General features: G+C 42.2%; 1 protein-coding gene across 1 annotated transcript in view; it reads right to left on the bottom strand.

Annotated features, from left to right (window-relative positions):
* Positions 1-27,819, bottom strand: part of pappa2 (pappalysin 2) — a 65,667-nt gene that overhangs the window by 26,709 nt on the left and 11,139 nt on the right. Inside the window, exons 5-15 of the mRNA XM_068571600.1 lie at positions 22,979-23,127; positions 18,589-18,728; positions 17,249-17,402; positions 16,794-16,986; positions 15,707-15,840; positions 11,383-11,565; positions 10,792-11,095; positions 7,759-7,887; positions 7,590-7,675; positions 2,529-2,725; positions 533-640 (exon numbers count right to left, since the gene is read on the bottom strand). Of these exons, the coding sequence (XP_068427701.1) occupies positions 533-640; positions 2,529-2,725; positions 7,590-7,675; positions 7,759-7,887; positions 10,792-11,095; positions 11,383-11,565; positions 15,707-15,840; positions 16,794-16,986; positions 17,249-17,402; positions 18,589-18,728; positions 22,979-23,127 (1,777 nt within the window). The remainder of the gene's footprint in view (positions 1-532; positions 641-2,528; positions 2,726-7,589; positions 7,676-7,758; positions 7,888-10,791; positions 11,096-11,382; positions 11,566-15,706; positions 15,841-16,793; positions 16,987-17,248; positions 17,403-18,588; positions 18,729-22,978; positions 23,128-27,819) is intronic.

Raw genomic sequence — 27,819 nt, 5'->3', positions numbered from 1 at the left:
TATTTCTAATGATTTATTTAGAAATACAAAATGATTCCCTCAGATTGAAATAACGTATTTGAAGTATTTAATAATGAAAGACATATGAATTACATAACACGTGGTCTTCCATTGTTTGTTATTGAATATTTTCATGATTAGTAGCCAGAGTAAAAAATAGCACAGGAGGCACAAATGTAAATGAAGGATAAGTAGACGGTTAGTCATGATTTGAGTAATCTGTAAATCTGCAGATTATTAGTGCCGATAATTTACATTTGTCTATTTTCTTGTCTAGTATGAATCATGCAATTGTTAACATCGGGAGTGTACGTGTGTGTGTGTGTGTGTGTGTGTGTGTGTGTGTGTGCGTGTGTGTGTGTGTGTGTGTGTGTGCGTGCGTGCGTGTGTGCGTGGCCTTTTTTATATTGGAAAGTGCTGGAAGTTGCTGAAGATAGAGTAAGCACCCATAGTTATTCAGTGGAGGGGAAAACAGATATGACACACACACGCACACGCACACACACACACACACACACACACACACACGTACTTTCAGCCAGAATGAATGTTCCAGGTCATTCGTGTCGGACTGGGCTGTGCAGGGGAACCAGGCGTCTGTGGGCAGTTTCTCTCCCTCCAGGTGCTGGTACCTGCAGAGCTTCACACACACAACAAGGGGATTACACAATGCAAACTCTATGATGAATAATTAGTGGTTTCAAGTCCATGACATGCACCAGTCTTGTTCTCACCTCAGCTCACCTTTTAATGTGAAAAATACTCCATGTCAAATCTGTTAATCCCGTTGGTTCTATGGTCTAACTTGTGGCTGCGTCACAAAGGACGGTTCATATGAACGGAATTACTGCTTTTGCGCTAATTTTATAATTTCCACAGGACTATTTTATGTGTTGAGAAGAGCCAAACTTCTCCGGGAGTGAACCGTCTGGTAGCCCACGCCGGCTTTATTCATGACACTTTTGATTTGTTTTGTTTATTGCACCTTTCCTCGTACAGAGTGAAAGATCCCGGGAAATTTGCCAGTTTTGAGACGTTGTCTGACACCAAAAGTCCTCGCATGATTAAGGTGGCTTAAATCATGCTCCTTCTGTTTATTGAAGTTTTCATACGGAGATCAGCAGTTCTGTTTATAGGTTTCAATGACGGACATCTAAACGTCTCAATGAACACCTCCATACATGGAGCGATAGAGAGATAGTAATACCGATGATACATATGAAGGAAACTGAAAGTTTGTGATATATATTAAATTAATAAATAATACTGAAACAATGAAAATAGAATTGAATACAAAATTGATATAAAAAACAAATAAATAAAAATGAAATGAAGAGAAAAAGTGCTAGAAACAATACAAATGTAAGTTGAGAATAAGTTAAGAGAAAATTAATATGAAAAATAAAGCTAAATTAGACCGATAATAAAACAAACGTAAAGTACAAAAAAAAATATGAACAATCGGATATTGCTTTTTAAAGTTAGATAACTTAAGTTAAAGAAAGCATGTGAATAAAACTCATTGAATATATTTGTTTTGTATACATCTGTATGTTGGACTGAATTTATTCATCAAAGTTGATGAAGTGTTGCATGGCTGTTTTGTTTTTTTATTATATATTTTTTATTTTTACTTATTTACATGCTTTGACTATTTTTGTGTGTTTTCTTTCCTTGTGGCCCGTCTTGGCCAGACGCATGGTTGGTTTCTTGTATTCTTTCTTACTTTTATATGTGTCAGATTTTTTGTTGAATTGTAGAAATAACTAAATAAAATCTCAAGTATAAAAAATAAAAGAGTTAAATCAAGTTCTTTGCCCGTCTGAGCCGCTTCATTCGTATGCGACCTGCTAGTGAGGAAGCGCTGCTGGCTCTGAGAGGCCTCATGTGATTGCAGACATTTCGTGGGAGGTGTCCGGGCTAAAAAGTGATGGATGTCTCAAGTGTGTAAAATCCAGGCTCTTCTCCAATAGAAAGGCTGACTTGTACTTTGAGTCATCGCTCAGATTGTTAGAACAAAGTGAGCCATGGAGAAGGAGGGAGTGAAAGGCAGAAAGAGCAAACTAGAAACTACACAAAGAGGAAGAATGCGAGTGGGCAGAAAGGTTGGAGGAAGAGAAAGAAAAAGGAACATTGCTAATTGCCTTGCTCGAACAAACGTGTTTCACGTAAAACTGTTGTTTGTAAAAAAATAAAAAAAAAAAGCAAAGGGTGAAATATTAATTTTAAAGCACAGACTTTTATAATATAACCTGACATGGGTTGTATTGCTTTTAATGGACCTGATGTGCACTCCATGAGCAGTTTTTGGAACAGGACGCCAAACAGGAGCCATAGTAAATGGTGCTGGTTTATAAGGTCCAGATTTTAAGCCGACTATACAGAAATGAACACCGTTTGTTTAAGGAATGGAACCAAAGCTGCTCACATTGTTGGCCCGGAGTCATGCGGCCTCCACGGGGAGTTTATTGTCATCTGGAAGTCTTTTTTTTTTTTTTGTGCCTCGCAGGGGGGTCGGCGCTTCATACCTTGGTGAGTGACGGCTCCCCGGTGGCGGCGTGGGCGGGACAGCGGTCAGGGTCCTGGTGAGAAGCGGCGGCGGCGGACGCCCACTGATCCGTGTAGCCCAGCGGTGTGAAGTAGCCGCAGTCACGGACGCTGGAGCTTCGCTCAAACTCCTCGCACACGCCGTCGCCGTCGAAGACGTAACAGCGGCTCGGCTCGCCTTGGGGGGAGATGGAGAGGAGGATGAGACGGGAGGATTTATGAAAGGATATAAAGCCTGGTTTCCTAATCTGGCAGAGAACATGCTCATCCCCCGTGCTGTTACACTCCTATCCAAGTATTTTTGTCAGTGAACCGTATCAACAGATCTACTTTGTGTTTTCATTGGCCGCTCGAAACGTCAGCCACGTCAACCGACCATATCGGACTCAACGGGCTGTAAATTATGGGAAGAAGGGAACTTTGACTTCAATTCATTATTGAAGGTCACAACCGTCTTTTTGTTTGTGTTAACAGGCGGTAAGAGAGCCATTTATGTGAGTTGGCCAGTTAGTTTAGTCCCAAAAGCACCTCCGTAGCCCATGATCTATAAGTCACCGAGCAACAACAGCTCACTCTTTTTTTCACTCAACTTTTATCACCCCGTTTGAAAAACGGAATAACACTTAGCAAAAGGAGCACCGTCGAATGCAACACGATACACTTATTTTCAATGACATTTCTTTTGTTGACAGGAAAACTAGGACGGCCAACGAGTTGACCAGTTGATTGGTAGAGTGTTGATGGACCAATGTGCTCTGTCGGAGATGTTTCTGCATCACTCCATTCATCTGCAGGAAGGATGTTGGGACACACCACCTGATCTGTGCTGCCAAGGCCTCAAATACTGACGTTTTGTCATGGCCCTCGGCGTCTGATACAGTTTTTAAATGGCTTTTTTTTTTAACCCAAAATATGGCTTGAGCCTATTTGTAATAAATTGCACATCCAAATCTGAGAAAGAACCCAATAAGTTATACATCTTAATCATTTCTGCCTATTTTAACTTGACCTATTTACAGATTTTTAAAAAAAAGCCTCATTCTATTTTAAGAGGGCGATTTAGCCATGTACTGTGTTTAAGCTTAAAACTATAAATTAAGTTAAATCCAATTGAAGAACAGCAGATAGAAAAAACTTTCTGTACAATACGAGCACACAAACAAACTACTGTAATGTTTGATGTGAAACTGTTAAGTGGTGTTTCATAGTTGTATGTTGCCATGTCTTTTTCTAAAACAGATTTTCTTGCAGGTTAAGAAAAGGTCTTACTACTTAAAAACTACACAAGTTACGTGAATTGCATAGAGCACCTAACTTATGTGAAGTGCATTACCGACATAACTAAAGCTATGTAACAAGCAATCTTTTACTAAAACTCACCAAGCGCTATCTCTATGTGAAGCAAAAGAGGTGGGACATGACACCGAAAGGTCCTGACCCCAGTGTCCGTATGTAACGAGTTGGGAATGAGGAAACCTGGTTTCCACTGAATTACATGATTGTAAAAATGCCACGACAACAAAGACTATTAAGCATCTTTTAAGGCTGTTGGTGGCACATCACGACATGTTAATACAAGTGGTTGGACTTCACTCACAGAGACAACTCGGCAAAATGCCGAGATGCATTTGGTAGTTTGGAAGTCAAAAGCATTTAATTAGTTCTGTTCTGCTTTGGTCAAACTAGTTTAAAGTGTAGAGACTTAGTTACTGATGTTTTGAATGAAGCAGGACAAAGTTACACGGTTGCACCTGAGCTATGAGCAATGAATATAAGTGCAATAGAGTACGGCATGACATAATTTGCTACACAAGACAACAGCTTGTAATGCAGCAGCTATTTGTGAAAAAAGGGCGGAAAACATCAAGGCACTTCCCGAGTTTGGCCCCATTAACATCTGGACAGCTGCAGAAGTTCGACAGATGGAGACGTGTTGGAAAGTCAGTTCTGCACAATTGGCTTCAATTAGTCGACGGCAACGTGTTTCGGATAAAAGTCAAATTAGACCGACCCCATTTGACGCCATGTTGTCAGCCCGAGTCCACCAAGTCTTTGAAAACACTTGTAAGTCTTTTTGATTCCCAGTCTGACCGAAGAGGAAGGACGACCTGACAATCCTTGACTTAAAGTTAATACCATCTGTTTTTTATCTGAAGGTCTGCAATGCTGTAATCATATTGTGCAATCTAAGCTTCATTTGATCAGGCAGTTAAAAGGACAAGTCATAGAATCGATAAAAGAAATACAAAATAAATGTTTCCAACAAATGCAGCTTGTCCGTGACCAGATGACCGTAAAAGCAGCCGGTGTGGTGACTGCAGAGCTGTGGTACGTTCCATAACACAACCAGAGCAAGAGCGAGGCCATTTGGCATAGTTGGACTGAACTGGGTCAAGCAAACGTGGCGAGAAACCCCAAACAAATACCCGGCCTCTGACTAACAAGTACAACTGAATAATTGGTTTTAAGTGTTGCAATTTGTAAAAAAAAAACTAAAAAAAAAAACTAAAAAAAAAATGTTTTTGCCAAGTTGTTTTCCGTCTCCAGTCATGTCTGTTATTGTAAAACAAGAGATGTAATAGCTTCAGTCACAAGATGGCTAGGCTTGGCGGGAGAGGAAGAAAAGGGGTGTGGGGGGGGGCGGTGTTAACCCTTCTACACCACGCATGACTGATTCCCGCCCAGCTGCTAGTGGGAACAACACATGGCCTAAAAAGGAAGCAACAAGCACCATCTCGCCGTTATAAAAATCGCCATAAAAAAGAAGAAAAGAAAGTTGGATGTTACAAATACACACTTATTCATCTGAGCTTCCACGACGACTGTGACGTGAGATGGTGGGTGGGTAGGAGGAGGGGGCGGAGGGGTTGACGTTCCGTTAAACAGAGGGGCAATTTCAAGGCTTCAGCGGAACATCGCATACCACAGCGGCAGAGCTGATTGCTCTTGTCACTGTGGCCTCCTCTCGTCCAAACCGTCTCTTAATGAGAAACAGGGACATTCATGGGACGCACACGCCGACACCTTCTGTTCGCAATTGGGGCGCTTTGGGGGTCCCACTCCTCCATCCGTACCGCGTGGCGAGGCTTTCGTCGCGATCTGTCTGCACGCTTGATGCTTCAGACGGAGCGAGGGCGTGAACACAACAACGTTTTGTGGGATCCAACGCCGATGGGGCGGCTTTGCTCATCTTCTGCCACGTCAGCTCATAAGCGTTTTCTCGATTTTCCGCACTTCTCTGCTCAGTCCAAATGCCAAGATGTGACTTGATCTGCCCATTTTACCGGATATACATCGGAGGAGACTTGTGCGTACTTGGGACAGCCAATATCCCAGAATGCATTTCGCACCAGCAAACGGGGAACAATGGCGGAAGAGAAAACCCACAACTGAGAGTTGACATTCTCTAAATACTACTGTTGTCGAGTCACAAAATTCAATTTTAGGATGTTTTTAGGCGAAAAGTTAGTTGTTTAGGCATTGACTCTGTGGTTGGTTTGTCAAGAATCAGCTTACTTAATAATATACGCCAACGATGGAAGGTCCTGCTGGCGGGACCGGTGAGCCGTCAGCACTGGGCCGTCAGCGCTCTGTGCCCACCGAGAGCAGCCTGATCCCAGCAGGACTTTTTGAAATGATCTGCTGTCTACGATTTCTCCGTAGCGGTTTTATGTGAGATATAATTCATTTTTTGAGGATCTAACGAGCAAACTTTATTCGGTTATTATTTATTCACAGTAATGTTACATCAGTTTGACTGAGGGAAAGGTTACGATTCATAACTTAACTTTAACTTTAACGTTGAACTACAGTAGTGTCTTTTTATCTGTTTGTATATATATGTATTTATTTATATTTATGCACACAATATATCTACAATTATATGTGACACATGTGACAACAGCTGAGGTGTTATCAAGGCAGCTGCTGGACTTGGTATTGAGAAACGGCTAATGACAGCGATCCATCAACAATCCAATGTTGATAGGGTTGCGCTCATTTGGCTTGTGAGTGAAAAGACATCTCAAACTAAAAAGTTAAAAACCTGCGAGTGAGTTTCTTCTGGCAGCCATATGACTTAACGCGCTGCAAATCAAAACAGTTAAATGTCAAGTTGTTAATTCTGGGAACAAGTCGTGCTTTCGTGCCTAAACCTTTGGCGAATGTTAACCTGTCCCATGCTCTAACCACAGTTGTTCTTTGAAGATTCTTGTTGGGTGTAAAATAAATAATCACCCCCATGCGCCCTCCCACAAATCAAAACAGTGTCTTTCTGTTTCTCGTCTTGCCATAAATGTCAAGTTGTTCATTCTGGGAACAAGTTGTGCTTTTTTAACTAAACCCTCGCCGAACATTAACCTGGCCTAAAACCCTCACCACGTTCCTTCAAGCTTCATGTTGGGTGTAACAGAAATGATGATTTACATAAATCATATCAAATAAAATGGCAACAAGGTGTCTCAAACACAACTGTAATTGCAAGCTGTGTTTTTCTGTTTTGTAACAAAGCCACAGCGTAATGTTCGATGTAAATCATTGCGGTGCATTTCTCCATACTCGCGCGGCCACATCGATCGCTTGAAAATATAGTAAAGGCCTGAAACATATTCAATAAAGGGAACATGGTGGAGCGGTTTCTGCTGAAAACTGTTTTTCCTGCCAGCATAACGCCAAGCCGGCTCAGATGTCCAGACGAGACCTGTGACTTTGCAAAGCAGAAATTCGCTTTTCACCCCTCTGCTCATCTGTTTCCTCTTATGTTGCGGCATTGCTACTTGCATTAATGGCCTGTGAAATCGGTTCAAGCCAGAAGCTTTTATGTCTTGTAAATTAAATTTGATTGGCTTAAATTTTACTCTTATTACTGCCGCATGCCCAAATGAGAGATTTTGCTGCTTTGACACTAAAAGTTTATATGGTGTTCATGATTCAGCTGGAAGAGAGGGCAGATTTGGTGCGTTTAATGTAATTTAATGATGAAAAAATATATGTTAAAATAGCGTTTAAACTGTGTGTTCCGCAGTGGAGTGATTCTCGCTCACCATTGCAGTTGAAGCCCGTCTCCTTGTGACATTTCTTAGAGCAGCCGTCGCCGTCCAACAGGTTGCTGTCGTCACACTCTTCTGTCCTGCGGAGAGAAAGAAAAACCATCACCACCGCCATCTTGATTTCCCACTTCTACGCTGATCGTGAAATAAGTGTTGTACAGACCCTTGTGTGAGGCCGTCTCCGCAGTAGGACTGCCCGTTGGTATAGAGGAGAGGTGAGGAGGGATCGCTGAGGAGACCGCCTGCTTCCACCTGGATAGTGTACTGGTACTTGAGCCCCTTTCTTACAGAGCTGGAGGACAGGAGAGGAAATGAGAGGAGACATGAGGAAAGGAGTGGAAACAGAAGGAGAAGAGATGAGGCAGGAGGAGATGAAATGAGAGAAGTGGACAGGATGAAGAGAAGAGGAGAGGAAAGGGGAGGGGACAGGAGGAAACAGGGAGAGGAAATGAGACAAGTGGAGAGGATGAGGAGAAGAGAAGAGGAGAGGGGACATGAGGATAAGAGAGGAAACAGAAGGAAAGGAAATGAGACGAGTTGAGAAGAGAAGGGAGATGAGAGGAGATGGGACAGGAGGAGAGGCGAGAGAACAGAAGGAGATGACATAGGAGGAGAGGAGATGACATGGGAAGACGAAATGAGAGAAGACACGAGAGGAAACGGGAAGAGGGGAAGACGAGAGGAGAGAAGACGGGACAAAAGGAAACAGGAGGAGAAGGGAGGAGATGAAGAGAGAAGACGAGATGAGAGGAAACCGGAGAAGAGGAGATGAAAAAGGTTTTGTGATTGCTTAAAACTGTAAATAAAAAAATGATAAATTGGCATAATAAAGTTAGTAAGTAAACGCCCAAGGTTTGTTCTGTTCTATCGAGGAGCAGTGTGACAGGTTCTTTGTGGTACAAACTGATCCTATTAATCGTTACAGGCTTGTTCAATGATACCAATTGACTCACACACACACACAGACACACACAGACACACACACATACACTCACAAAAAATCTGCATTAATCGAGATGAACTCTGCAAACAGTGGCTCCTTGGAACGCAGCACCCAAAGTGGAACCCAGTGGCTTCCATCTGTAACCTTGCGGCATCCTATGACCTCACAGCCCTGCAGCAGGAAGTGTGTGTAGCGATACCCAGGCTCCAGTGTCGGGACTATCGATCTGTTTCGGTGAGTGCTGTCTATAAAAAGAGCCCACGTCTCTGTGTTTCTGTATCGGCCGGGCGAACGTTAACTAGGAGGAGCGCAGGTCACCTGGTCACTGAGGTCCTCAAGACTCCTCTTTATTAACTATGGATCAAAGGAGGAAGTTAAGGATTTAAAACCCATTATTGGAATTGCTCATCCCTTCAACCCAGGGAGAAAGGACGGGGGTGAGGCGGGGTGTTGATAAGCTTCTCTGGGTGATCGAAGACCTCCAGAAACCACCCGATCCCCACAGCCCACTGCTTTCCAACGTTGGATTGGAGGGATTACTTTGCTGTAACGCTCCGAAACCAACAATCTGACATTCATACGCACTTCTGGCCGTGAATGTCAGACAATCAATCCAGGAGATAAATGAAAGTGTGTCTCATTACCCAACCCCCCAAAAATTAAATAACGATAAGTATAGGAGGTCATATGAGGTGGCAGGCACGTGAATGACACCAAGATCTATCCAATGTCTTCCTCATTGCCTGTGCGTTTGGTTAACTTTGTAAACAGAATTGAAGAAGAAATTAAATTATATAATTTTATTTAAGCATCTTCCCTGTCCCTGTGATGGCCGTCTGTTGCTTTTTTTGGCTATAACTGTTAAAAATACACAGTTAGTTAAAGAGCAGACACATTTTATATTGCTGAGCAAAATTCCCTGACATTAAATCAAGCATCTAACCAAATAAAAAGATTTTTATAATCCCATTGACGTGCGACAACTCGTTTCTGTGTTTTCGGACACCTGATCAACAAAGATGTCCCGTATTGGGGGGAAACGGGGAGTGTCTTGATCGGCTGAATGGTCCGTCTTGTCCCCGTCACTCCCTTAAGTCCATTAAGGAGGAGTCGCTCGCATTTCGTTCACATTTCAAAAGTTACCCTTCCTCACCCCTTTCCTCTCCTCTCCTACAGTATCCTCACTTCTTCCCCTCAACCCTCTCTCTTTTGCGTCTCTCATATACAGGATCTATATCGTTTTCCAATCCCTCCTCCCCTCTCTCTCCTCTCTTCCGTTTCATCTTTCCCTCCCTCGGTTTTCCCTCCTCTCCCTCGTCTTCCAAACTCGTTGCTCCCAAACACTCTCTTCTCCTCACATCAACCCCTCCTCTGCCCTCCTCAGTCCCACATAACTTAATTCCCAGCGGGTCTTACATCTTTCTGCACTTAGACACAGCTTGTGTAATGCGGGAGGAGCGTTCGCTGAAAAATAAACTGTTTTTTTTCTTATTCTTTCATTTAAGCCGTGTCCACCTCGCGTCTACCTTGCTCTGCGAAAGAGCAAAATCATTTTTGAAAATTGGCACGACATATGAACATCAAACGAGCTGCAATCATGTGACATCACATTGATGTCCTGGCAGTAAGATAAGATTAAAAAAAATGGCTTTTGGGTTTTTGTTTGGTTTCCGGTAATCATTTGGACACCCGGTCTTACGAGACAGGACATAGGACAAACTTGTTCAACTTCAGCCACGAGACTTCAGCATGCTTTTGATTGAGTACGTGCTTGTTGAAACCGATTTGGATCAGCAGCCACAGCTCCTCTTCCCCATGCTGGAAACATTTTGCATTTGGAGCTTTCCAAACAGAACCAGACCCAAACAGTTTAGAGAGACCGATAACTGTGGATTAGCAGATCTGAGGGCACACACACACACACACACACACACACACACACACACACACAAGCACACATACAACACACACGCACACACAGACAAAATGCTCGGAAACTTGCCGTAAATAGTAGTCTTATTTTCGCTCTAAAGCTACTGATATCTGACGAGGAAGTGTCATATATATGTGTGTGTGTGTGGGTGTGTGGGTGTGGGTGTGGGTGTGTGTGTGTGTGTGTGTGGTTACATCTAAATGTTTTGGCTTTATTCTCCAGCTGGGCTCACTACAATGAAATTATTGCAAAGATAAGGTCATGTAACAAGGGCTGAAAAAGAGCAGATAAACGAGTGACTGACAACATCCGGCACCGACCTGTCAGTGAACGTCTGCTGGGTCTGAGGCGGGGGGGTTTTGTCGGCAAAGGGCGGCTGCCGGTGAATCCGGTACAGCAGCGGCCGGCAGCTGGAGCACAGGGGGCTGCCGGGGCCCGAGGACAACATGGCGGCGTCGACCTCCATCTTCTCGTCGAAGGTGCACAGCTTGACGGCAGCGATGGCGGCGCCGCGGGTGTCCAGGCGCAGGGTGAAGGGCATGTCGCAGAAGACGTGTTGGGGTCCGAGGTTGACGCTTTGCCCAGCGTCCGTGATAAGCTCCACGTTGGCCAAGGCCGGGTTGTCTGGGACGGGGAAACACAGAGAGGTCCGATAAATAAATGGACCGGAATTCACTAAATGAACTTCATACTGTTTTGAAGAAGACTTGAAACTAGAGATTAAGACATAAACTCATGTTTACAATGTTTACTCAGGGAATAAATCAAGAGAGAAGTAGAGTAACTTTCTCATAGACTTCTATACAACCAGAGGAGTCCTCCCCTACTGGTCAGTAGAGAGAATGCACATTTTAAGACACTTAATGGAGAAACCAGAGGTTGCCCCCTGGTCGTGATGGAGCGGCACTTACTGGAAGAGACGTAGGTGACCCAGAGCGTGAGTGTGTGTGGGACGATTGGGTGGAGGAACCTCAGGGTGAGCGTGCAACCCTCCGTGTCGGGACACGGCGAGGTCACGTTGGTGTCATAAAGGCTGAGCTCGGGACTCCAGGCCTGGAGGCTGGGATCACAGGGCTGCTCCACGTCAGGCGGGCCTGGGTTATTCAATGACATCAAACGGACACACGCATCAGTACTCACGTATTGCATCATGTGTCGTGATCCTGCTTCAGCCCCACCCACAGTAGTACAGTACGTGTGAGTATTGCAGTCTAACATTCACCTGCGGATCAAAGTTGGACGGTGCCTCAGCTCCGACTTGCTATCCATCCAATTAGACTGCAATGACCGATGGATTAATCCTTTGGTTTGCAAATATTAAATTAATCGGCAACTGTTTTGATTAATCGATTTGAGTAAGTAAAAAAAAAAAAAGAAGATGGTCAAAGTTCTCTAATTCCAGCTACGTAAATGTGAATATTTTCAGTTTTCTTCTCTTCTTTGTTCCAATAACCTAAATTTCCTTGAGTTGTGTACAAAATAAGACACTTGATGACGATGTCACCTTTGGCTTTGGGATTTTTCTGACATTTTATGGACTCAGCAACTTATCTCTTAGAAGACTAATTAACAGATTTATTGACTAATAGCTAAAGTGCCTTTCATTCATGATTCAATTCAACTCCATTGCATTTGTGTGGCGCAAAAATCATAGCAGAAGTATCTCAGGGCACCTTTGGCATCCGTACAGGTCCAGACCGTACTCTTTATCATAGTATTTACAGAGACCCAACCATTCATGAACAGAACCAGAGCTCTGGGATGGCAGGGTCTGCCTCGAACGGTTGGGTAATTACGTTGGGCTCTTTTTTTTCCAATGAGCCACTTCAACGAGGGGAGCTGACATTAATAGAAAATCTATAGCCAGAGTTTGGACAATTTTGGTCATTTCAGTTGAGACTTTGTAATGTTCTACTCTTGTCAGTCCTCTTCTTACTGGTTTGAAGTGATGGTGATGAATGTGGTGACGAACAGCAGTTAGTTCTTCTAATCAAATCTGACCAAACACACCAACACAGTCCTGACGAAGCAGGTTAGTGGAGTTTATTGTCTCTTTTTTGTTTTGTCTCGCCCACTTCTATTTAGTCGCGACCAATTTAACAAAGGTGTCAGTATTACTTTTAACAGTTAACAGCAAACCTTTCCCGTTATTAACAAGCGAGAGCAGAATTTTCCAGTCGAGTGTGAAATGAAGTCGTGCTCCGTTCCTTAAAACATGGAGATCGTTCAAAATCGCAGTAGTAACACCATTACACCCGGCGAAATTAGTTGATAATTGTTACAGTGTTAGTGATTAGCACAATGAAATCACATTACAGTAGTTTTATTATCAGCTGTGTCCCAGAAAGCCAAATAAAAATCCAGAGGGTAATGAGGTGTTACACATTTCACACCGTCTGAAGCACAATGGATGGCTAAATGATGTTGAGATCGGCCTAAATTAGCATAAATAATTCACCAAAAACCGTAAAGTGTTGCCATTAGTTTCCTACATTTACCAGCAACTGACGTACGAGACTTATTAATAAAGATCAGCCATTTTTGCCACACGTCGCTTGTCTCCACCGCAGCAGCGAGTCTACTAAGAGGCACATGCTGCGCAAATCTGCTTGTTGAAGTCATCCTTGTAAATTTAGTACCTTTTTTTTTTTACATATATTTTTTTTTATTCAAAGCTTTTATTTAGTTTTTCCGAATGAAGCTTGAAGCTGTCAGTCGTCATATTTTAAGACGTCTTCACTTTTAAAAACGTTTTTAAATCCACTATTTCAATATGGGGATTCATGGGATAATTTTTCTTTTTTAAATCAATGCTTTTAAATGAATATAACTCATCAGTGCGTGCCTTTGAGATAACGGTTTTTGAACCGGAGTGGAAATATTATTTTTTTAAAGGCTAAACGCCAACAAATATGAAATGAAGCCTTGAGTATCGGAAGAATTGAAAATGAATGTGTGACAATATTCAATGAGTAGTCCACGTCAATCCATTTGCTTCACACCTTGACTGACAGACTAGAAATTTATTGCCTTCTTTTAAAATGATTTGCGCGAATGATGAGGGCCAATCACATCCATCGATTTCTAATTTGCTCCTCAGTGTTATGTGTTATGAGTGACGCGTCCAGCTATTCGGTACATTCCTAGGTGCATTTAACATGCCAAATGTCCATGGGACTCCATGAGATGATGATGTTGCTCAGTCAGTGTCTAAGAGACGAGTACAACTACAAATACAACTGTTTGCTAGCTTTTGCCACAAGAGATCATCATATGTTAACGCTTTTTTTTCTTGTCCCACCGCTCACAAGTAGCCAAAGAATTTATGAATGCAGCTTCAAGGTTTCCAATGGATGGTCAAGATTTCTAGATTATTTGCATTCCAAAATCCTTATAATCCAGAAAGTATGTAGATACATTTATTTAGATACATTTAAGTGTGTTGTATTGCAATACTTTCAGCAAAAAAGTGAATAGTCGTAGATATTCATCAAAATACTTTATCGGCAGCATTACAGTCTCAACTATCCCGGGCTTCTTTTTACACTCTTGTACTAGAAAAACATGTGTTTTGTGACATACTTTCCATGCCCATGTTTTATGCTACCTTCAGTGCTTTTAATATTTTTGTTTATGTTTTTTTCGGCTTTTCTTCTTACTTCACCTATATTATTACTTTTTGCCGTGGCCACAACTCATTTCCTCCTCACGTATTATACATTTCCATCTTCATCCATCAGTCGGCTTAGAAATGTGATATTAGATTTTCACCCACCCTCCTCCTTGCCATACAGGTATGTACCTTTCCACCTTTCAGCGTCTCTCTCTCCTCACATCTCGCCCTTCAAATTGCAGCGCAGTGAACCGCATGACGCACCTACTCCAAGCGTTCGCATTTTGAATTATTAACCACTTTAATGCTGAATGCAGCACATAAACAAACACAACCCTCAGCGGGGATCTCAGGCTCCTAAAACAAGCGACTGAGTCTCAAACCTCCAAACAGTCAACGTTGTGGCTCAGGCAACATTTTTCGGGAAATGTAAAAGGACAATTTGCCAAAAATTCCAGCCAACAGTGTATTGCCATAAAACGTTGCCAGCTATGATATCCGCATAGAAGTCGTTTAATTCTCCCCCTTTGCTTTCCTTGCCGAGGGAGATATTGTCCATCTCCGCTGGCTGACAAAGTGACCCTGTGCATCGCCCTCTTCAGACATGAGAGCGAGTGAAAAGGGAGCCGGGGGAAGCCAGCAGACTGGCTGTCTCCTCAGCTGTGTGCATACCACTGTTTAGAGTAAGACTGTAATTGACTCTTTATCATCATTATGGTCCCGCAGCGACGGAGAGGGAGCCGTAATCCCCCCCTGTTCCTCCTCGCCGCTTGTTTTCAAAGCGTAAATTCCAGCTGAGGATTTCCACATACTTGGGTCGAATTTCCGCGGAGGAGATCCTACGGGCACAATAAGTGCTCGTGGGATCTTTCTTTCTGTCTATCTCTTTTGCGCTCTTTGCTTTCTTGTTTGCTGCTTTGTTTCTACCCCTTTTACCCTACATCTCATGCCAAAGGAGCCCGGGCTTTTGCAGAAATTATGATTGGAATAACAAGGACCATGTGCTTACATGACGCGTAATGTTTCAAAGTACAGTGTGCCACAAGATTCTTTTTTGTTTATGACTGAGGTTCAACGTTTGAACAGCACCCAAACATTACCCCGAGTAGACGGCTCGCCTAATAATCCTTGTTCTCGCTTTGGCTAAAACAAGACAGAGACAGAGAGAGGTCTGTAGCGGAGCGCAATTATCATTTAATGATTTTCCGCTTTTTCCTCGTCCAGGAGCCATTAGCCTCGCACGCACCTGAGGTTTACAGGGAAGAGACGTGTGTGTGCGTGTGCGTGTGTGTGTGTGTGTGGAAAAGTGGGGGTAGATCTGCAACGGGGAAACGAGAGACAAAAGTAGAACTCAAAAGAACAGAACTCAAACCTAAAAACCACCACATTTCTCACTTGTCAATCATTATTGACAGAGAAGAGCGTATATCGGGAAGAGAACTTGGTCAGCTGCAGATTTTTAGGGACAAAAAAAGGAGTAACTATCAATTCGCTTAGTCGCCTCTCCTGGTTTTCATTTCAACAGTGTAAAAGTGATCTATTTTGATCAGGTAATTTGAAAAAGGGCGTTGCAACAAGGAGAATGCTACAATCCAGATCACCATGTTTGATTTTTCACTGACCAACTGCCTCCTCGGGTGTCCAGTAGCCTGACGTGTCACAGATGCGAGGTGAGGTGGCCTCGGAGGCGTACTGGTAGAACACGCCGTTCGTCTCACAGTCTGCACAGTTGATCCCAGACACTTGGAAGGAGGAGCTGGGACACGAGGAAACAGAGTTGCCGATTAGAAAACATCCCACTTAGTCTTTCACAAAGATGTCTCTCTTAAGACATTTTTTTTTTGGTTTACTCTCGATAGACAAAGCCAGAAAGCTAAAGGAGGGCAGACTCACAGGTGAAGTAAAAGGGGAAGACTTGTGGAGCTGTGCTTGAATACGTTACAGTGGGCCAACAAGAGCTACGTCATTTCAAAAGCTCCATATTCTGCCAGGATCTGGAGCTAAAACCATGTTGAGAATCCCCTAATTTGTTGCAAACGGGCCAGTTGTTTATTGCTCATCTAATCAACACATAAAGTGAGGAAGTATGACGTGACCACATTCTAAGTGTCTTTGTTCAGGTGGTCATCATGCACTGGTAAATACCAAACATGAACCAATTTAAAAAAGTACTGGGAGGTATGATTGGGCATTAACTCCCCCAGAGTGTGTTTTGAATCACCAGGCATTACATGTTACCCAGCCGGGTGTCCGTCATGTTTTATGACTCAATTTGTTTGTACTATTTTGTAATCCATCTGGGGGCAAATTTCCGGTAACAAACGTTGAACTTGTTAACGAGGAGTCACTGAATGCACATTTGCCCCAACAGGCCGAGGTCCAGAAAAGCAGTGGGTTTATGTGGCGACTGAGCTGGCATGTACGTTGTCATTCACTCGTCTATAACGGTAAAGACGGCGTCGTTGTCACTCATGATAAGTGCAGTCCTTCGTTAATTCTGCATTCCATGAGTCAAAAAGTAACACATTTAAAGTAGGAAACCTCTGTCTATGTGTTCTTTTGTGAACTATCCACCTTATCTACATCACACTTGGCCGGTGTGTGGTTGGGGGACCCAAAAAACCCCAATTGAACAATGAATCTCAGATAACAGACATGAATCAATTTGGAGAGGTCACGTTTTCAAATGAAGGACTCATGCAATCATACCTCTGATACAGTGGTCCCCTCATGGGTGGCAGCCAATAGATAGAGACAGAATCCGGACTCTGGTCCGTCACGATGGGGGCCAGAGGGATGGGGGCGGGTTGCAGCTCTGTCAGCCAGTTCTGGTAGACCAAGTCCAGGTAACAGTGCATCCGGGCCACTTGGTTGGGTGTGAAATGGTTGGTGCAGTTGTCATCTGACGGGGTGCATAACCAGAAAAGAAAAGTCAAGGGTAACCATTATGGAAAGTAAAAATCGAAAAATATATATTTTTGAGGCAAATAATATTGGTTGTAAGACCAAGTTCTAACCAAGAACCAAGTGTTTTGTAATCCAAGATTTTGTCTTGTACAAAAAAAAACATTTTCTAATATTGTCTTTGTGTCCTCGCTGTTGTACATTCTACTTGTTCTGTGGGTAAATAATTCTTTTTGACATATTTATATTATCCACCGTACCTGTGTAACTCATGTAATTGCTATAAGGGGTGTTGTGGTACATGGTGAGTCCACAGGTGTCATTGACCACACCGGGGTCTTGGCAAGCTTTGGATTTGGGTGTTGGAGCGGTGTCAGCACACAGATCTCCTGTCTCCATGGATGGGGTGGTCTCCTGCAAGTGCAGATGACAGAATAGCAAATTATCACAGAAGAGGGAAAAGCTCTGTCGAGTGGAGGGAGGGAGGTAGCGCAGTAGTAGCACTTTAGTAGCACTCAAATGGCACTTACTGACAGCACTTTGTAGTTTAACTTTATTGAAGAAACTGTACTTTCCTGATTCTTGTTGTTCTGAGTTTGTATTCGTAGTTGATTGCACTTATTGTAAGTCGCTTTGGATAAAAGCCTCAGCTCAATGAAATGTAATGTAATGTATATACTTTACAGATTGAAAATAGTTCATACAAAGAACGTTGCAAGTGGAGACGGTTTCCCACATAAACTAGCATTTTGGATCAGACAATTTACTGTATGATACCGAACAATAAATATTTGATATCAAAAATGAATACAGTACAGCTTTATAAAAGTAAAACATGCGTCACATTAAGAGGATGTCCTTTTCCAAAAAACACTTCATAGGTTGTTTGTACAAGCAGTGTGTTTACGATACATATTAACAGTTGTTTGGCAGTGACCTCTAGTGGCTCTGCTGATTATGACGGCAGCAAAAGAGGGGGTAGGTCACATGGTTTAAAGCGCGACAAAGCCCATGTCGGGATGCTGTTGGTGTTGACTGATGGGTCATACAAACATATGACTTTCACCCAGGAGACCATTGGTTGTGTCCCAAAATCATTGTTGCGTAATCTTACGTCAACAATAATTTACGTACGTCCGTTGGTTTTTGCTTGTTGTCGTCTTGTCAAGACATTACTGAATGTGACAATTAACTTTCATGTGGTAAAGTTCTCAGATCCAAATAAACGCCCTGACTGGAAAACACCATGTTAGCGACCTGTCAATCACAAGATAACCACGCCCTAAAGCATACTACGGTCAATTTTACTATCAATGGTACCATCATTTACTGAAGCTACAAGCTACATTGAAGAAAACTTAAATCAATTGAGAAGTACAGTCATTTTCTCATGGACTTCTATACAATCAGATTTCTTTTTACAACCAGAGGAGTTGCACCCTGATGCCAAATAAAGCAAATGCAGGTTTTAGGCACTTCTACATAGGTTTCACTTTTCAGAACCAGAGGCTGCCACCTGGTCGGAACAAACAATGTCAATAGTCAAATGCGTCGGAGGACTTGTAAGTATTATCGAGAGGAAAAGATTTAACAGTCCTACCTGACATGGGTCATCACAGGAGTCCCGCTCGCTCACACCCTTGAAGACATGGTACAGTCCGAGGATGTGGCCCATCTCATGGATCATGGTGTTGTGGTGGCCCATGGTGCCAAAGTAGGATGGGTTAAGTACCATCCCACCTGAGGACAAAAGATCAAATTCACAGTGGATCACAATCTAAATGTTTTCATCTTTTGATCAGTGGCAGTAAATACAAAATATTTCAAGTGATTTTTGGAGCCATCACAAGGTACAAATCTAAAATAGATTTCTCTTTTGAAACTGTGACACCTCATTCCATCGCTCTGACGTGATTTAAGAAAGTAACCTCAAACAGGTTTAGTGCCCTACGGCGAGACACAAAACAAATGTGGAATTACTGTGAAAGTCCAGATTCTAACCACCAGCTGTGTGGCAATTCAACTCCAGTTTTACTCTCTGCCACAGAATTTCCAAAAGACCAACAAACTCCATTGTAAAAACAGTAAGCGCTGTGACATTTAAAAGCAATTAGAAAGGCAGTAAAACTTAAGTACTTTAAACCAAAAGCAGGAAACTGGATACTGTTACATGGCTATTGGTGGACGTAGGCCATTTTTGCCTGCTCTGAATCTCGACAAATGCTTTGCAGAAACCTTGTATTCACCATTTTGCTTCATTTCCCTGAAAGCTACCACCTACCACCATTGTCTGACTTGTAAAGAAGAAGTTCTATGGCCACGGAAACAAACCAATGCTATTAAAAATGCACTAAAATATAATGCTAAACACCATGGACACTGTAGCCTTACCATTGCCGATATATAAATAGATAGCCACTAGACTGTATGAGTGGGTTTAGGATGCAGTGTTCAAAGTATTTTCGAATGTATTGTAAGCCCATTAGCGTATTAGAGTCATGAATTGTGGGTGAGCCAAGGTTTACGCTGTGTAAATGGTTGGCTGGCTGGATTCAGGCAGACCGATCATAATGAAAAAACAGAAGGAAAATCAAGTCTCTGAACTAATCATGAATGGTTCATAGAACTTGGAATAAGCCCTCTTTTAAGAGCAGGAAGACTGGAATTGGAAGAACGCAGTGGAAAAATAGCATCTTTTCCATAAGCACATTAAGTTACTTTGCTAATGATGATGATGATAATGACTGCTCTGAAGGACTTGTTTTAATCTATGAACTAATATTTCTCAAAGCTCTTTTGTGATGTTAACTTTTGCTTGGATCTTGTTTTTCTGTTTATCTGTCCAGTAGTTAACAAGGTATCTCAAATATGTAATCAGATCTCAATTCAATTTGGTAGAGTGTCAGTAAATGCACCACAGGCAACAAGCGATTTGTTTGGAAATTTCTTTAAAAGATGGTTTCTTGACAGAACAATAGAATGCATTAGTTGACATTATTTGTAAATGTTCATCCTCTAGAGGGAATTACAATATCTTTAATGCATGCATAAAAATACAAATCATCAAGTATTCCAAAGAAATCAGTTTTCAAATCAGCTCTGGTTTTACTTACAAGAACAGCCTTTGAGTAAAGGTACAGCTCTTTTTATCCGCAGCCTGCTGCTAATTGCAGGATCAGGAACAGTTGTGACAGTTATTGGTTTTCTAATTAGAAACAGCGTGCTCCGTGGCAAAGACATTGAGCAATGAAGACGTTAAATACGAAGGCACTAAACAGGGCCTCCGGAGACGTCCTGTCATCCAGCAACTCGCTTTTAAGCAGGGACAGATGCTCAACGACTGAAGCAAATTTCATGTGGGAGACATTCAGTAGAGAACTAAGTTCAACAGTTCAATTTGAAAATATAACATGGACTCTGACAATATGAACGGTAGCATCAAAGCATCCATGTTTAAATTGATAGCGATCTTAAGTTCATGTATCCACAGAAAAACAACATATTACTAGGGTTGAGTACCGAGAACCGGAGCTAATATGGCACCGGTTTCAAGACGTCCAGTACCTACCGGACCGAAACACAACGCAGATCTCGGTACGTACATTAAAAACGTGCACACACTGTGCAAACGCTCCCTATCATCTCTTTCTCTCTCTCTCTCTCTCTCTCTCTCTCTCTCTCTCTCTCTCTCTCATATTTATATTTATATATATATATATATATATATATATATATATATATATATATATATATATATATATATATATATATTGTTTATAGTTTGAAGTTAAAAAGTTTGAATCTGCTGTAGTTTGAAGTGTTTTGGATGTATTTATATTCATAGTATACGATAAACAGTTAGTATATTTTTCAATTTGAAGAAAAAAAATGGCCTTGGCAATAAAAAAGTATCTGTTCAGGCACCGTTTAGGCACCGGTATCGTTTTAAAATATGGGTTTAGCACCAATATCGGAAAAAAAACAACCAATACCCTACATATTACATTATATAATTAGTTATTTTTCAAGAACAAAAACTAAAACAGCAGAGCACAATAAAACTGTTGAAAGTCTATTTTCGATATTTGACATCCTGTGTTGACAGGGAGCTATTGTCCAACTCCTCCTTGAGCAAAAACGTGTGTTTATTCAATTTTTTTTGGCAACATCTTTTATGAAAAAAATCTGTTTTTCTAGATTCCAGTGCTAAAAGTTGGTGCATGTATATTTTTTTCTTTTGTTTAATAGTGCTGTTGTTTTGTTTTTAAGATTGTGCTGAATAATCAATTCCATCACAAATATATAGATATAAATATCTTCATAAGACGGCTGAGAATAATATGTCCAAGCTAATTTGTAGTGTGTGTCGTGTGCACATGAGAATCCAACTGTGTTTAGCTTGTGAAGCTACAGATAACAATTACTTTAATTAAATCAACCGTTTACTTTTTTGATTCCTTTTTTTCATCAGTATTTTGGGTAGGATATATAAAGCATAACAAAGCTTTTATTGTTGAAGGTGCTATTTATTTAAGTTAAACGCACTTAACTGGTAGTGAATAGGAACCCATCTAACAGCCAGACTGCAGAGATGCATGAGGTGCTGCAAATGCTTTAAAATATGTACAGTACAGGTGTGATCGGCCCTTTGAGGCAGATCACACCATACGTACAACGCTCAAAAAGTCATTGCTCGCAAAACTATTGTTTTTGCCAAGTTGCATCTTGTGTGATCGGCCCTAACGTGTCCTGTCTGACCCTCGCTTTGGATAAGGAAAGACCCGCGCCCCCCCCCAAAAAAACTTTTAACTAGCACACACTGCCGTTTGTTTGTTTGGTTGTTGTTGGGTTGATTAGCTGTTTCCAGTGGAAAGGGGCCTCATGATTGGAACAGGAAAGGGGCAACGTGCCGGGAAAATCTCTGCCAGCTCACATTGCTCTCGCCAATCTCCTTGTGCTGTGTTCAGACCAAACGCGTCAAGATTTTTCTTATCAAAAAAAGGGTGTTCACACCAAATGTAGCATGACTAATTACGGCGCCACAAAGGGGGGCGTGGCTTATCTCCGCCGCTTCTCTCCAGGAAAAGAGTGATCTTTTCCGCTATTGACTATGGAAGAAATAACTAGTTCTGCTTTATACTTGTTGTGGAAGTTGTGGAACGTGGGAACATCAAACGCCCTCCTGTTTGAGTTTATAACCTCATCCGTAGCCGCACACAGCTCGGTGAATGTCACCAAATCCAGGAACTGCGTCTGGCTTATCACTATAAAACTAGTTACCATTTCCGTCATTCACCATGTAAATAACCACAAGTTCTGCTTTATACCTGTTGTGTAAATACCACTGAACGTGAAAACATCAAACTTCATCGTGTCTGGGTTCATAATATAATTTGTAGTCCCACAACAGCGTCTGAATGACGGGCGCTATCAGCACTACTTCAGGGGGACCGGCAGAAGTTTGATTCAACACCGGCAGGACTGCCGTGACAAGCGGGACATCTCAACGCTGATTGTGCCGCCTCAAAGCGTCTGTCGCGCTGCCCGCTGGAAAATACGTGTCTACGCAGCTTCTACGCATCTGTGAATTGACTCTGCATGTAATCTTGACACGCGTCGAAATCTTGACCCATTTGGTGTGAACACACCATTAGGATATCACTATAGCGGACAGAAAAAGACGGAGGGCAAGGAAGGAGATGAAGGGATAAATAAATAAAAAAAATAAGAAAATAATGCCGAATCCAGAAAAGGTGCTAAGAGGATTAATAGTATAAAGAGAATAAAGGGATACCGAGAGAGGCAAGACACGCGGCAATACGACAATCGCGTATAATATATCCATCCATCCATTATTTTAACCGCTTATCCTCATTAGGGTCGCGGGGCGCTGGAGCCGATCCCAGCTGTCGAGGGGCGAAGGCAGGGTACACCCTGGACAAGTCGCCAGTTCATCACGGGGCGTATAATATATAATATGTATAATATACCTTGGTGGGTAAGAGCCTCCTTCGCCCACGGCCAGGTTGCAGCTCCTGCCAGCTCTTCTCTCACTGAGTTGCTGGCAAAAAAAACATTGAGCCTGTCGGTGCCGCTCAGGTGCAGCTCCTCCTTTAGCTCTTTCACACTCATATAGGCCCTGCAGACATTAAAAAAAGGATTAAAACATGAACATTTTAGATAAAGAGTATCATATTATTTAATATTAGTTATACACACAATGCACAGTTGTAGACTTTACAGGCAATACAGAATAGAAATGAGCAATCATGAAATCAAACTGAGCGAAAAAAAGTGAATCCAGAATTATCCTGACAACATTCACAAGCCACTGCCGTCTTTCTTCAGTTAGCGAGTTAGCAAGTTTGCCAAACTACCGACTTCGCCAATAAGACGGGACACCTAAGAGGTGCTGCGTGACTCAGCGAGCTGTGATTGGTCAGCATGCTTCAGCCACGGTCCACTCACACAGGTGTTTTCACTCATGCTCTCTGATTGGACCTTTTTCTTGGGACACTGTGATGGATGAGTGTCTTCTGCTTGTTGTGTTGCACCCGTTACTTCTTGGATGGTTTCAGGTATATATATATATATATATATATATATATATATATATATATATATATATATATATATATATAGGGAGACCATATCCATAGCACCAAAAAGGAGGACACGATGCGGTATTTTGTGAATAATCGCATAGGACGTTTTTAAACATGATATATAATTCGGGTTTGAGGATCTAACGAGCAATCTTTATTCGTTATATATTTACAGTAAAGTTAAATCAGTTTGACTAAGGAAATGGTTAAGATTCGTAATTTAAGATTATTAATCTATTTTGAACTACAGTAGTGTCTTTTTAATGTTGACCGAATTGTTTGTCATTATATGTGTATCTTTATAAAATATATATATATAAAATACATGAAAAAATACATATTAATTATTGTTAATTACATATTAATAAAATAATATATTACACGCGTATACTATATGCTAACCGGAGCTGGTTAGCTGGATACTCAGTGAGTAATGCTTTTTTTTGTTTCCCCTGTCTTTTGTTCTGAAGTCCTGGGCCTGAAACACTCTGGACTACAACAGAGATTATCTTTCCCCAAGCAGAACACGTGTTGGACATTGCTAGATTTGGGTGGATATCATGTCAGACTTTAACTTCATCTAAAATACCAATTCAGCCCCCAACAAGTTAATTTGTGTGTGCGTGCGTGTGTGTGTGTGTGTGTGTGTGTGTGTGTGCGTGTGTGCGTGTGTGCGTGTGTGCGTGTGTGTGTGTTATAGCTCCAGGCTAGGGCATCAAGGTGGCTCCTGGCCTTTTGTTTATGTTGATGAGCCATCAAGACACACAAAACATAGTTTTTTGTCAACTCTGATTGTTGGCCTTTGTCTGTAGTACGAAGCCTGTTTGTAGTAGATATTTCCCCACAACTTATCTGTCTGTCTCTGTCTGTCTGTACATTTGTGACACCATACTTAGACACACCAGGGAACACTTTGCCTTCAAAGATCACCTCATCAGTGCCACCTCACTGCAGTGCCCCAAGTTTGAATGCTACGTCTGTGTATTCTCTGAAGTTGCTCTGGCCTCCAACTTTCTTTACAAGTAGTGGGGCCTACTTTGTCAAACACCCATGTAAAATGTGATGTGTCTTTTTCTGAATCTATTCTGCTTTAAACCTCTTTTGTGTGAGGGTGTTGGCACCTCTTTTATTCTGTAAACCTCTGAAACCCAACACAATGTTTCTTAAACCATTCTGCTCTGAGCCTCTCATGCCCAAAGTTAGTTTGTTGATAGTTGTTTCTTGAAATATAGCTTTGTTTTTTAGAATATTCTACTCAAAACCTCTTTTCTTCTCATTGTGGAGTGCTATTTAAACCACCACTGCTCGCCAGTAATGAGAGGACTTGCAGTGTGGGGGGGTCTTGTTGCTTGGTGAGAAAAGCTAGAATGGCAGTGAATGGCAATATGGGTGTATCTGTGTAGTACACAATAATTGGACCTGCTTTACAATATGTACAGGCCAGGGATGAAAATAAATATCAACCGTGCCAAGTCATCCACTGGTGAATCAGTAAGATGTTGGGTCAAATCAGGACATACTTACAAAAAAAGTGTTGCTAGATGTATGAATCATGCATCATTTTTGTTCGGCATGTCCTGTTTTTTTATTTCACCTCGCACAGGCAAAGCTTTGGATTTAAGTGTTTGACAATGATTATAACGTAATGGATTATTGTTTCATGTTGTATTTCTAACAGGGAGGTTTGATCAAGTTCGGCTGTGAGGCTAACTTTGTTCACATTACGAAGCCATACTTGAAGTTTTACCTCAGTTACTTCAAGTGTATTCGGACGATTTCTTTTATGTCGGTTTCTGAAAAAAACAAGTACATGCTTTTGATCCAGCTCAGCCGTAGGGCTGAACTTATAAATGCTACTTAACCATGCTACAACCTTAAAAGAATAGGAAGTGCTTTTTTTCTCCATCAGAAATATAATTTCTATAATTGCTCATTAAAAGAATACATCAGCTTTGGCTGAGCACCGCGTGCATTATTCCAACAGCCTGAAGGACGGACAGGTGAGCTTGTGACCGTAAAATCTCAGCTTTCTGCTGGGAAAAACCTTGCTTTATAAAAAGCAGTGAAGCACTTCACCTCTAAATTGGTCCAAAGCCATGAGTCCTGCATGTGTGTAATCCTCCCCCTCCGAACGCGATCCTTCTATTAGTGCATGTGTTGTGCTGTTAATAAGAGTGTGTTTTTTTCTGGCAGGCTGCCTGACGAAATGAGGTTTAAGATTTAAGATACCTCGGAGAGACCTTACTCTCGCTACACTGCTGAACTTGAGTTCAGCAGAGGCCGCGCACAGAGAGTTGACCGCTAAAGAGTCGACTTTTCAAGCTTCTGAGACTCGGTGGGGAGGACGCCTCCACGGTCTACGTCTTGGTGTACGGCCAACCCGGCCAATAAATGTCTCCACGCGATTGAAAACCACGGTTAGGAAGTCCAGCACTGTGTGAATCAACGTCAGAGTCAGCATCAGCACTGTCGCCATGCAAAACAGTAAATGGGTGTCCAAATTTCAAATTAGATCCTCAACAATCAGAAGACACACGTATCAAAAAATAGCACACCAACAGCAGCCCAAACATTTGAATACATTATGCTCTTCACGGTGCACTTCACTTTGTGCACAGCGAGACCTGCTGTGCATTTTTTTAAGGCCTACCCCTGCGAGTTAACATGGCACAGGTTTCCCGCCACAACAAAACAAAAAAAGCCACTGGGATTTCTCTCCAATGGATTTTTGGGATTTTTCTCTCCAATGGATTTTGGATTATCACAGGAAATGAGTTCCGTGGCAGGTTTGTGACGCACGATGATCCATACAAATGAACAGCGCTGTGGATGTTTGGCCGCAGCTATGCAGACGAGTTTAAAGCGAATTAAGACTACTACCAGTGTCCGTGTTAACGAGTGACTTTCAGTCAAATGCGTTCGCGGCCGCTTGTGGTAACTTGCGTAAACAGTTGCCTTGGATAATAAACATGGATGAGTACGTCTCTCAAACATGATTACACATGATTGAAGCAAAACCGAAACAACGTTTTTGTCTCTTAGCTATTAAACGCGTTGACCACCACTGGACAAATTGTATATCTATAGCTCCCATTTAAAAACTCCATAGACTCCCAACTCTGACCTTCTGTACATTGAAACAGACAATGTGGATGTCGACATCTAATTCACACTGTACAGTACTCGCTCACTAATAGCACATGGATCTGGAATTGTGTCTCGGTTGCATTTGCGTTCTTTGATGGTTATTGCTTTTGCATTACTTACCAAACTATACTCCGCTATGCTTCCGATCCCTTATTATTGTGCACACTCAGTTGCGTTGTCATTGTTCACAAACTGTGAGAGAGCCGAAAGCAACAGTAGCTAATGGAGGGGGGGCTAAACACAGGGGCAGTTGTTTCGGGTCTTAGATGCTTGAATCAACAATCTCATTGAGAAAGCGTTGAATTCACGACTCTGGGAAACTTTGCACATATGTTTTTATTAGTGGATAAACCATGACCACAATAAAAACTTGGGATTCACGTGTATGTGAAGCATCAAGACGAGTTTGGAACAGGAGTGTTCCTTCAGGGGAGTTGCCTGGAGCTTTCCGCTCTCAAGTGCGCCGTCCAGGATTTGCAGACCAAAGTCGTTAGCAAATCTTGGACATGTGTCTCAGCTTAAATAACATGATGTCCCCTGCCACCCAATCACTCCCCCTCCACCCTTGCCTCTCTCTCTTTCTTACTCACTCTTTGTCCATCTTTCCTCTCCAGATGCTCCCTTCTCTTTATTGCACTGCCAGAATCCTCAGTGTACCTGGCCATCGCTCTCGAACTGGCTCTCAACAACAAATTTGTGTCATGACAGCAGCTGGCTTGATCAAAAACAAAACCTCTGGCCCCGTACTGGTGGAGCAGCAGCTGCACACATATAGGGTCCCGCAATCTGAATACCTGGCCACAGAGAGAAGGGGGAGAGGAGTGGGAAAATATAAAAAAAAACAAGATCTAAAAAATGGTCAACCAGCGAAACGCCATCTTCACATCAGTTGTCTCTCCGCCCAAGACAGTTGGGGTCTCGGGGGGAAAAACATGAGGACCCGATTCGCAGCATCAGAAATTTACATAATCATGACCCAACTTTGACATTATGCAAATGAAGTCGGTCCATCGCTCACGAAATTACTGCACTGATTGAAGAAGAATCAATATTTTGTGACTGCATTTTCCCTTTTCTCG

The sequence above is a fragment of the Clinocottus analis genome, unplaced genomic scaffold (genome assembly GCF_023055335.1).
Source record: "Clinocottus analis isolate CAN_PGR_092001 unplaced genomic scaffold, fCliAna1.0.p SCAF_11, whole genome shotgun sequence".
Classification (NCBI taxonomy): domain Eukaryota; kingdom Metazoa; phylum Chordata; class Actinopteri; order Perciformes; family Cottidae; genus Clinocottus; species Clinocottus analis.
Note: the sequence above shows the minus strand (reverse complement) of the source record. Positions and strands in the feature narration are given on the sequence as shown.